Raw genomic sequence first — 12,243 nt, 5'->3', positions numbered from 1 at the left:
ACTATTGCAGCCGCAAAAGCCCCTATCTCCGTGTACTGGGTCACGTGCCTGATCAGCCAATAAAAACAAAGGACGCATATAATTGTTCGCTGTCCACACATTGTGTATATGAGGTTGCATATATTAAGGAGCGTAGCTCGCGTCGCAATAAATAATAATATAAGCTCCTAGATTTATTTTAGCGCGAGTACATTTGGATTCTTTACAAATTTTGTTGATATTTAATATGATTAAATACATAAAATTTTATGTGTTCTGCAGCTCCGCAGCTCTTATGGTAAAACCGCCACTGCTTTTATCCACTTAATATTAACCGCTCGAACTACTATACGTTCTTGCGTTTAAACATTTTTGCGTGAATAAAATGCTACTGAAAACATTTATACAATAAATAACTATGAACGTCATGTTCTGCGACAAATAATGTTGTCAACCTTTAGACAGCTGCATGTACAATTTTAGAATTAGAAAGGGAGGCAATTTTATATCATTAATTGAACAGTTTCTAATTGCAATGGGTGATAACATATTGACCTCAAGTTTGAACGTATTATTTTCAGTGATTAGAATGTGTTATCAAATAACTGTCAAGTCCCATCAATATTAATTTTTAGTTTGTTACATCTTCTCCGAACAACAAGAAAACATGGTAAACGAATAACAGTTACGTTTATGCAATAATCGGTATAAACTAAATTATATATGTCTTTCTTCACCTTTCTTCAGAGAACACTACACTAAATCCTGTTTTTTTTTTAAATATATTATTGCCACTGACTCACTCATAGGAAGGTCTATAATTCAGTGACAGTGCATGCAATCAACAACAATTATTACATTTAATGAAATAGTTTTGTTATCATCTTAAAACGAAAAATACTTTTGCAGATCCCTTTGCCGTAATATACAACAGTACCTGCTCAGAAATATACATGTTGAAGGAAGACAAGTACATTTTTAACTTGGACGATAAAGGAGTATTCAGTCTATGGCAGAACAGTTCACAGTCCTTTATTACTAAGGACATTGGCCAAACAAGATCATACTGCATTGAACATACGAAGAAAAAGAACATTGAAGGGTATTTCTTCTTCATGTGTTTTCCGGAGAAGAATATCAATGACAAATTTGCTTACACAGTTTGGCCGAAAATGCTCTCTTGTGTTTGTTTGGCTATGACTATAGCTATATATCTGATTCTAAACGAGACTAGGAACGTTTTTGGGAAGATACTGGTCAATTACTGCGTGGCCTTATTCTTTGAAAACGCCCTTCTTACTTATGCTCAGTTATTCTTGCACCCTTCTAATGTTGATTGTAAATTAAGAAGTAAGTATTCTTCATTTTTGAAAATATCTTGATAAGTTTTACGTAAGTTTTATTTTACCTCTTACATAAAAATTGCTTATTCACTTTTTGCAGGAAATATTTATACAAATATGTTGATTTACATTCTTATGTGTATAAAGAACATAGTCAGCCAGAAACAGTATGTGATTTAATTTAATTTAATACTGTTTTCTGTACAGGAAATACTTCTTACAATGAATAATATTTTTTACCGTTTCCTTTGGATTTCGATTCCGAATGAAAATTCCCCTTTATGTTAAATAGTGTTATTTATTAGTTATCAATTATGTATGATACATAGTAAGGGGATTTCTAAAATGTATTTACATACAATTTACAAAATAATTTTACCTATAATCTACACATTTTTAAAAGCAATTAGCTTAAGAATTCGCTGATAACAATACATACCATTGAATCAGTGCTTTATTTCAACCTATTTGTAAACTTTGTAAACTTTGGGCCAAATAATGTTCTAAAGTGCAAAAATAAGTTGTTTTATAAAAGTCGATGAAATAAGATCTTCCTAATTTCGTTGTACTTAATTACTTATTTATGTTACAGCACTTATTGCTATATTTTTTACTTTAACTTTTTTAAGTGCAAGTGTCATGTTTCTTTTTTAGTCGAACGAAATGATTGTATGTACTTAACACTATTTAATGGGAGATTTGTTTGATTGAAACATTTTTGCCAGCGATCTATCTAATAATTAAAAGCTAGTTACTAAGTAGTAAATAAATTATCTTGCTTTTACATATATTTACTAAGACCGTAGTTGCATCTAATTCTGACCACAAAATTAGAAGTAGGAGGATTTTCAATTCTTAGTCCAATATTTCTGATAAGTAGGTATATAATAAAATATTGTTTTAGACTTACATAGACTATTATAAGACACAATGATAAAAATTCATATAATTAAACTTGCTAAACTCAGAATGTTATGGAAATTTCTATTTCAGAAAATCTTGGATAAAATTGTTTTTGAAATTTTTTATGGTCAGTAGCGATATTTTAGTAAATTTACTTAGTTCTTAGTCACCGTCATTGTATAATTTTCCATTTCTTTTTGTATGTTTTCTAGTTTTTATACTCATATGAATTATGCATTATTGTAGGTTTTTCAATAATATTTTTTGCGACTGCATCGTTTAGTTGGTCGAATGTTATGTGCTGTGATATATGGTGGACATTTGGGTAAGTAACAAATATATTTTCTTTTAATTTTACGTGTACCGAATTTATTTACAGTATTATATATAGAACTATTTAAAATATAGTGCTTTGAACTTCATTGATTGAAATAAATTCTATTTCATTTCTTCGAAATAAAAAATTAATATAAACTTAAAATTTTATTTATATAAATTGATTAGTCTCCCAACAAATTATTTTCCCTAGTTTATTAAATAGTTTTTACATTATGTAAAGCTCCTCGTTGTTCTCGAAACTTTTATTAAAAACGTTCTTCGATATCTCTTGCCTGTCAAAAGTATGTATACATAAATTAAACACTAGCAGATTGTCTGTACTGATTTTTCCAGCATTAAATATACACATTAAAGTACCTTGTTTTCTACGGTAATGCTTGAGAAAGTCCGAAACAGACTTGATCGAACTAGTGTTTTTTTCTATACATATCTTTATATAGACTGTTACAAATTCGCTTCTCACTACAGGGATCTCGGAAACGGTAAGAGATACGAACTAGCAAAGTTGCGCAAACAGGGGACCAACATTAAATCAAGGCTAACATGATTAATCTTCGAAATATTTGAAAAAATCGAAACTTTGAAAATCCGTTTTTGTTTCATTTCCACCTTGTTTGAGGTGATATTGAAAAAACAAAAACACTTTCTCATGGCAACTTTTTGCCCTCTATCGAATATGCCATTCGACAGAGGCCAATACAGTATTGGAGATCATGAAGGCTTGCAAAAAATATAATAAAATTTCCAGGCCCGTATTTAAAAAAATTAAGTTGATGATGGAAAAACGAAACGTTACATATAAAAATTGATTATGCTTTGATTTTTTAGAGGCACAATGTTGGTGCCTAGATTGCGCAACTTTGCCCCCATTTAAGCTAGTTCATATCTCTTACCGATTCCGATATCCCAATAGTGAGAAACCAATTTGTAACAACCTGTATATCTTTTTAAAGGGAAGAGATATTGAAAAACTACAAACATTATAAATTAGTTCTGATCACTCTATACAAAGTTTCTTCTGTTGATATTAACAAATCATAACTTACTAGATACAAATGTTAAAATATATTTTTAAATAAATAAAACACTTAAAAGTACAAGTGAACATTTTGCATAATCCAAGTAGATAGAGATAATAAAAGTGAATTAACCTAATTTATTTCATTTAGTTCTGACACCTGTCAGTAGATAAAAATTATAAATGTATAAAATTGTATATGTTCTTGAAATACTAGCAACCTTAACATTTGTTAAACTAAACTTAAGGAGTAGAATGTTGCTCATTATTTTGATAGTTACATATTATAATGTTGCAATATTAATAAAATAGGAAATAAACTTTAAGAAATTCATTTATCATCGAAAATAATATACCTACCTCCGCTAGATACATATTTATGTTTTTTTATATTTTACTAGCAATATAAAATTGGAGCTACATATTTTTATATTTTCGAGAAATGGATCTTCAAAAAATATAATGTTCATTATTAAGAAGAGAAGAAATATACAGGGTATAATTATTTCCATCAGATCCTATGGATTTTCGAATTCTAAATACAAAAAAATTGTTTGTGTTATAATAATAATAATTATGTATACATTTTATGGAGGTTTAACGATTAGTCACAAGCAATTTATAAAAGATACATTTTTTTGCATGGCTTATTTTGAAAAAGTTGACCCCCATTCTAAAAAGATAATTTTTAAGGTCCTGTTCAGAAAGGTATGCTTCTACAAGAAGTTATTATTCGTAAGTAATATAGATGGAGTAGCATAAGTAAATAACCTACCTTGTACATACACTAATGGAATTTAAAAAAAAAATTAGAGCTTCTTAGTTGCATCGATTCTAACATTCGAATTTGAAATAAATAGTTTTTTATTGGCTGACTGCTCGTTAATGTTTAGGTGAAATTAGAGAGAAGAATAATTTTAATGACTAAATTAGAATCATCACGAAATTTGTTTCTCTTCAGGTCTGCCAGAAGAACAGTTGGAGCTCATCAAAGAAAGAGAGATCTGAGGAAGCTGCTGTCGTATATCCTGTATGGCTGGGGTGTACCCACCACTTTGACCTTGATTATATTCTTCTTCTACGTGTATAGGTTCCTGCCCTACGCAATACAGCCCTATATGGCTGAGAGGAAATGCTTCTTCGAAAAAAGTAAGGCTAGTAGTAATCATTCACTTATTGTATAGGACATTGATTGTTTACATATTATTGAAAAAGAAAGGGAAGTTTGGTTTGCCCATTAATGCAGCAAAATATAATAGCTAATCGAGATATAAAAAAGTTGAAGAGTAATAAAAACATTTCATTACAAATCATTGTACGACTGATTCCCTAAATCTTGGCGTTATCAATATTAATGATTCGTTTACAATGAATAATGACAAACTGTTACGTCTACGCTCGAGATAATACGATAGCTGATTGTGCTTATTACATTAAGTATGTTCAATTTGAAACATCCTTGCATATTTTCCAGAACTCACTGATGACTATCAAGATGGGTAATAATCCAATTAGATAATGTTGATCCAATTGACGTAAATTCCAGCTAAATTAAATATTTTTTTTTGAGATAGCGTGTTTATATAAAATATTTTTTTCTGACAGTTTAGATTACTTTTAAATTGTCCTGAGCTAGCATATGATTAAAATTTTACAACGAAAGTATTTTGTCATTCATGACTTGTCAAAATTAAATCGAGAATTAACCCAGAATTGAGAAATGGTAGAATTGTATACATTTAATTTCTCTCTAAGAATTGAATTAAATCGAATTAATAAATATGCCCCAACGATTACTAAGGCTGACGAGATATATTTTATTTACTTCCTTCCAAGTATTATTTGAAAATTTAAATTTAATTACAATTAAATGTGAATAAAATGTGAATTTTTTTTGTTGGTACTTACGACATACAGCAAAGTTCAAAGTTCAAAAAAATGATTGTTTTAAATTGATTATTAATTATAATTATGCAGTCTTTTACTACAACGGAAGATAATGTGTATAAACATCTGCAATTTGCACTTGGTATATTATTAAAACTGAACGAAAACGAAATAGTTATTTTATTAGATATCTATACATACATATACAGGGTGGTCCCGAAGTAATGGGCCAAAATTCATGGGTAGAACCCCGAAGAAAAATATTTCGACTTAGCAGAACTTACCTTAGTACAAAAGTTGATACGTATAAAAATACAGGGTATTAAATGTAAAATATTATTTTAGGTTTTTTTCATTTATTTCTTAATAAATGCAAATATCCACACAAAATTTTGGGGTTTGGGGTTCTTTAAGTCGAGGATTTGAAATCTGTTCACATTTTTGATATAGTTCATAGAGAGCGCTAGCTGCAGTAGATTTAATGTGTTAAAAACGACATAACTCTTTTATACTTTAAGGTATATCATCTTTGGTATCAAATTCTTATTTTTTTTACACAAAAACGGTTTACTTTATAAAAGTAGCTGTCTCGCACCGTTTTTGAGATATTTGGCTTTGAAACTTCCAATGCCAATAGTTAAAATAATTAAAATAATTTAGAAATGTCAAAACAGGGGTTTATTTAGAATTAAAAATTGTAATGAACAGTAAAAAATACGTCTTTTAGACAATAATTGCTCAAAATATCTACCTCTAACTTCAATACATTTATCAACGCATTTATTAAAAGATTGTCTTATTTTAAAGTATAAATCCTTCGCGAAATGACTCCGTAGCATTTAAAACCTGTTGCCAAAGTTCTTTCGGGTGTTTATAGTTTCTCCATAAACAACTTATTTTATCTAACCCCAAAAACAAAAGTCCATGGGGCTGAAATCAGGGTTGCGAAGACATTCGACTCTCACGACCTATTCAACGATCCGGAAAAGTTTGATCAGGATAGTTCCGTACTTGGACAGAAAAATGAGGGGGAGCCCCATCTGGCATGAAGTAGAGGTTCTGCCATAAATTTAATGGTAAATCATCCAGGTAATTATCTATGATAATGGTGCTGCAGGAAATCTAAATACAAGTCACCGTTCAAATTCGGAGGAAGTTTATGTGCATCTTGAAGGTGGTTCCGTATAATTCCACACCAAAAACTATATTATACATTTAACACCCTGTATCTCTTTAACTATCAACTTTTGGACTAAGGTAAGTTCGGCTAAATCGCAATATTTTTGCTTCGAGAATCTTCTCATAAGTTTTGGCCTGTTAGCCCGGCACCACCCAGTATAATTGAAAATATTACTTTTTTTTGTCATTACTGCAAGGTATTGGATGTTGTTTCAATCCTTACCTGCTACAAAGTAACAATGTTATAAAATTGTGTACTATATGTAAGTATATACTTTTTAGGATCTGGGAATTATGCTCATGCCTTATTTTTCAACTTACCCCATTTGGTTATTCAGTTGGTTAATACCGTTTTGTTCATAAAAACAATTGTTTATTGTCTGAAAGTGAAGAACGAAATCAACAAGATTAATGATACAACCAAGGACGACAAGAGTAAGAGATTTCAGAAAGACAAAGAGAGGTAAGCTGTAATTTAATTTTGAACCTAGACAGACGCACATAAAAATTATATAAGAGAATTATTAAAAGAAGTACGTTAAAATATTTTTTTGAAAGTAAACAAATCCAAATGTATCTTTATTTAAAAAAATGATAAATGTGTGTGGTCATAAACATGAACACAATACGAATAAAATGTATTTTACGATAATCATATTCAATAGATACCAGTGTTAGATGATAAGAGAAGTACATGTTGTTTTCATATATTATTACAAATTGGAATTCTATGTTTTACGTAGTTTATTCAGCTTAATGCAATTTAAGAAGAACTACCAGAAGTTACCGTAAAAAATGTGGTTATCTATTAAATTTTATTTCTCACAGGAAGTTGCCCGTAATGTAATTTAATTGTTTTATGTAAGCGTTTAATGAAAAAATGAGAGGAAATACATTTTTTCTTGGGTATTTCCAAAAAGTTTAAAGTTATGTGCCAGACACGTACCGTTTCAAATCAATGTGGTTTTGGAATTATCACAAATGTGGTTTAATACGACTGACTCTTTTAAATGGTAATAATAGTCCTTTTTCAATTCTTTTAATTCGTTGTAGTATCGGTTTAAGTTTTGATAAATACATTGTAAATCAGTGTTTTCAATATAATAACTATTACACGGTTAACGTAACATGTACTATACGGGGTGGTCCACTTTTTTTGATCAAACTTCAATACCCGACAAATGTTTACTTTCTGAGATACTGCACGCTGAAGTTCCTCAAAAAAAAGTATTTTTCGAATTTTTCTGTAAGTGATGAAGTTTCACTCGTAAGATTTTTATAAATGATTTCCAATTAATGGAAGATATTCCCTTAAACCAACTAGAAATAACAGTTGGCTCCAAATGGATGGAGCTCCAACTGCCTCTGGATGAATGCAAAAAATTATCAGGACCGCTGTATAGGAAGTTTGCCATACGAACCGATGTTTAATGTGGAGGGGCCGGTGCCTTGGTCTCCTAGATCACTAGATCTTAAACCCCTTGACTACTATATGTGGGGAACTGTTTACTCTGTATCAATTGATGACAGAAATTGGTTGCAGAGAAGAATAATAGACGCCTGTGACAATCTCAAGCAGAAGCCACACGAAATCATCGCGGGAATAAATTCTTTACTACGAAGATGTGAAATGTGTATTAATGCAGCAAGCGGGCATTTTGAACCGCTTTGTTAGATGTTATGTAGCTGAAATTATTTTCAATAGTTTTATTAAATATTAATTAATGAATTGATACAGTAATTTCTNAATAGTCCTTTTGCAATCCTTTTAATTCGTTGTATAAAGGGCAGTATCGGTTTAAGTTTTCATAAATACATTGTAAATCAGTGTTTTCAATATAATAACTATTACACTGTTAACGTAACATGTTTTTTGATCAAACTTCAATACCCGACAAATGTTTACTATCTGAGATACTGCACGCTGAAGTTCCTCAAAAAAAAGTATTTTTCGAATTTTTCTGTAAGTGATGAAGTCTCACTCGTAGGATTTTTATAAATGATTTCCAATTAATGGAAGATATTCCCTTAAACCAACTAGAAATAACATTTGGCTCCAAATGGATGGAGCTCCAACTGCCTCTGGATGAATGCAAAAAATTATCAGTACCGCTGGATAGGACGTTTGCCATACGAACCGATGTTTAATGTGGAGGGGCCGGTGCCTTGGTCTCCTAGATCACCAGATCTTAAACCCCTTGACTACTATATGTGGGGAACTGTTTACTCAGTACCAATTGAAGACAGAAATTAGTTGCAGATAAGAATAATAGACGCCTGTGACAATCTCAAGCAGAAGCCACACGAAATCATCGCGGGAATATTTTTGAACCGCTTTGTTAGATGTTATGTAGCTGAAATTATTTTCAATAGTTTTATTAAATATTAATTAATGAATTGATACAGTAATTTCATTGTCATTAATTCAACTGTAATTTGTAGGTTTATTGTAATAGTAACAATAATAAATCACTACATATTATACAACAAAGTCCTCCGCCGCGTCTGTCTGTCTGTCTATTCGCGATAAACTCAAAAACTACTGCACCGATTTTCATGCTGTTTTCACCAGTGGATAGAGCGATTCTCGAGGAAGGTTTTAGTATATAATTTGTTAAGTTTTTGTATACATTAATGATATTTGTTGGAGGAGTCGGAAAAAAATAAGCCGTTTGAGAGATTTCAACGAAAACGCTACCTAAACCCTTTGAGATATAACAATTTAATGTATGGCGGAATTGTGTATCTTATATAGCTCTACAGAAAGTTCCGCGATGGCATATGTCTATCTCTTAAGGATAACATACTATATCCATTTTAATACTTTAAAAAATACGCAATTATAAAGCGGTAATTGGAAAGCTATTTATACAAATACGGTATTAATCCTTATCATTTTAAATATGTTAGTTGGCTTGAGCATTTAATGAAGATTATTTTTTCGCTTTACACCATGCAAATTAAATGAATACCTTAGGAGATATAGCAAAATCAATATAATGCGCAACTAAATTAATTTCGTGTCGCCGTGATTCGACCGGGCCGCGCGGGCGCCCCGTGACCCCGCGCCTCGCGTCCGAGCCGGGGGGGTCCGAAAGTTTATGTAGTGTATCAATGTATGGTGGAATTGTGTATCGTATATATAACATACTACCTATATCAATTTTAATACTTTAAAAAAATGCCAATTATAAAGCGGTGATGTAAAAGCTATTTACACAAATACGGTATTAATCCTTATCATTTTAAATAAGTTAGAGGCTTTAAGCATTTCATGCACATTATTTTACTCTTTTACACCATATAATTTAAATGAATATCTTAGGAGTAATCGCAAAAAAATTACGGACGCGAGAATAAAATTCAAGCGCCTCGCTTCGCTTGATGCGATCGCCGACCCTCCCCCCGCACCGTCTTGCCTACTGTTTAGCTAATAAGCCGAACGATAACGCGCGCGTGATCCTTTAATAAACTGACTTGGAGCGAATGGAGGTGACGACTGACGACTGTGTTTTCTTTCTGGGTGTTGTTGGAAAGTTATAATTGCGTTCGATATTTTAAGGTCACATTTTTGTTTTGTATTTGTTGTCTTTAGGTAGTCGGAACATACATAGATACTTGCAAACATACTTTTATTTCATTGAGTTTTAATAATTTGTTTGTTTTTTTCTTATTGTGAATCATTTAAAACTTCATAGTCGCATTTTTGTTTCGTGTTTGTTTTCTTTAGGTAGTTAGATACCTAACTACTTACTTATTAATTAAAATTGATAGTCCTGAACATAGGTACTTTAATTTAATTCGTTTTGTTTTCACATTGTTGGTAGTTACCTATATTGTTTTAAATTTAAAGGTTTTGCATTTTTAGTTTTGAGTTCGTTTGTTGTCTTTAGGTATATAGATATATCGTGAATTATTTTAAAATTAATATTAGGGTCGCATTAGATGAAAGATGATTGATTTTTTGTTTGTTACGATTTAACTCAAAAACTACTCAACCAATTTTACCAAAAGCTACATCTCCTCGGAGTAACATAGGCTATTTTATATTTGCTGGTGCGAAGCCGGGGCGGGTTGCTAGTGAGTAAATAAATTTTACTTGAAAATGGGAATAGGTACTAAAAACTTACAAGAATAATTTTTTGTCCCAAATTAAACGGAGAATCCGAAAATATTGTTTTTTTTTTTAATTTAAAGCCAGTGGCGTACTAATATTTTTTTACTAAAGCAATAGCGATCTCTATTTTCTTTGCCACTGGAAAGTAAAAAAAAATTGAAAAATTCTCCAAATATCACACGTAAGTCATTACTTACAGAAAAATTCGAAAAATCATTTTTTTTCTGGAAACTTTAACGTACTGTATCTCAGAAAGTAAACATTTGTCGGGTATAGTTTATTTAGAAAATTAATATTAATTTTTGATGATGTACTGGTTCTTGAAGTTTGATAAAAAAAGTGGACCACCCTGTATAAGTGACTAGCATCTTTCTTGACATTGAAATATCAACATATATCGCATTAATCCATAAACCTGCTACAACACTGCTTCATAAACAAAGTTATTGTTGCGATTTTTGCGAAAAACCTAAACATTTAAAACAGTACCTACTGACATTATATTTTTGTCATATACCGAGTATGAAATGAGTAAATAACAGACATCAAATAAACTATATTGAAAGTGAAACCGGTAAAAGTTAAGCAACATAATTCAATTCTGTAGAAAGTAAACTTCGGTAAGTAAATATAACTAGCCTACATAATTCACTTTCATCTTCGTTTGTAGGATGTAGGATGAACTGCATTTTTACAACTTTCTGTATATTAAGTTTATCCTGTTATGATTACTTAAAGACTTGCGTAACCTTTCTCTACAAGTGATTGATTATTATTTGATTAATTTTATTAAGAGCCGGTTTTACTGAAGTTGTAAGCACATCAATCTAAATTAACTCTTTTAGTTGGCAGTGCACAATACTATTAGAAACAACGTAATATGTACATATTGTACATATATTGTTTCTCCTACGTAATCATTTAAAATTATTATTAAATGAAATATAATTGGAAATTATATAGTGATAAAACAGTTGTGTCATGCCAAGGTTACATACTTACAACAAAGAAACCGAAATTTTAGCTATTATATAAATTACATATTATTTATATAAATGGGTAAATTATACACTGATGAATACTATTTATTAAAGTTCATAAAGCTCATCTGTATATTTTGAATAGTGGTTTAATTACTTTATAATCCTGGCGAATTAGACCAAACACATGCCTGTTCCAAAAATCGGGCCTAACTCAAATTTTATGGGCTTAAAATTAAATAAAAAATATACAGAATAAAAGCCTAAATTTGTGTATTTGTAGAGGTCGAGCGTCATATTGTTTATAACAAAAGAAAAAAAAATAATTGCTCTTATTTCAGTTTTTCGCTTATATCTCCGAAAATAAGCCTCTAATTGATATGAGGTATATTTAACAATTTTGTTCCTGAGGACATTTACTACAGGGATTGGCTTTTGCGGAAGCTCGCAAGAAATTAGCGGTGAAGAAAAAAATGTGCAAAATTTTCAGCATTAAAT

The 12,243-nt window shown here is 30.6% G+C and overlaps 1 protein-coding gene across 1 annotated transcript in view; it reads left to right on the top strand.

Annotated features, from left to right (window-relative positions):
* The window catches only part of LOC108917634, a 58,214-nt gene that overhangs the window by 23,092 nt on the left and 22,879 nt on the right, over window positions 1–12,243 (top strand). The window contains exons 2-6 of the mRNA XM_023455815.1: window positions 889–1,329; window positions 2,472–2,550; window positions 4,276–4,317; window positions 4,544–4,731; window positions 6,931–7,111. Coding sequence (XP_023311583.1) covers window positions 889–1,329; window positions 2,472–2,550; window positions 4,276–4,317; window positions 4,544–4,731; window positions 6,931–7,111 — 931 coding nt within the window. The remainder of the gene's footprint in view (window positions 1–888; window positions 1,330–2,471; window positions 2,551–4,275; window positions 4,318–4,543; window positions 4,732–6,930; window positions 7,112–12,243) is intronic.

The sequence above is a fragment of the Anoplophora glabripennis genome, unplaced genomic scaffold (assembly GCF_000390285.2).
Source record: "Anoplophora glabripennis isolate ALB-LARVAE unplaced genomic scaffold, Agla_2.0 scaffold71, whole genome shotgun sequence".
NCBI lineage: Eukaryota > Metazoa > Arthropoda > Insecta > Coleoptera > Cerambycidae > Anoplophora > Anoplophora glabripennis.
The sequence above is the reverse complement of the archived record's forward strand: the minus strand, read 5'-3'. Positions and strand labels throughout refer to the sequence as shown.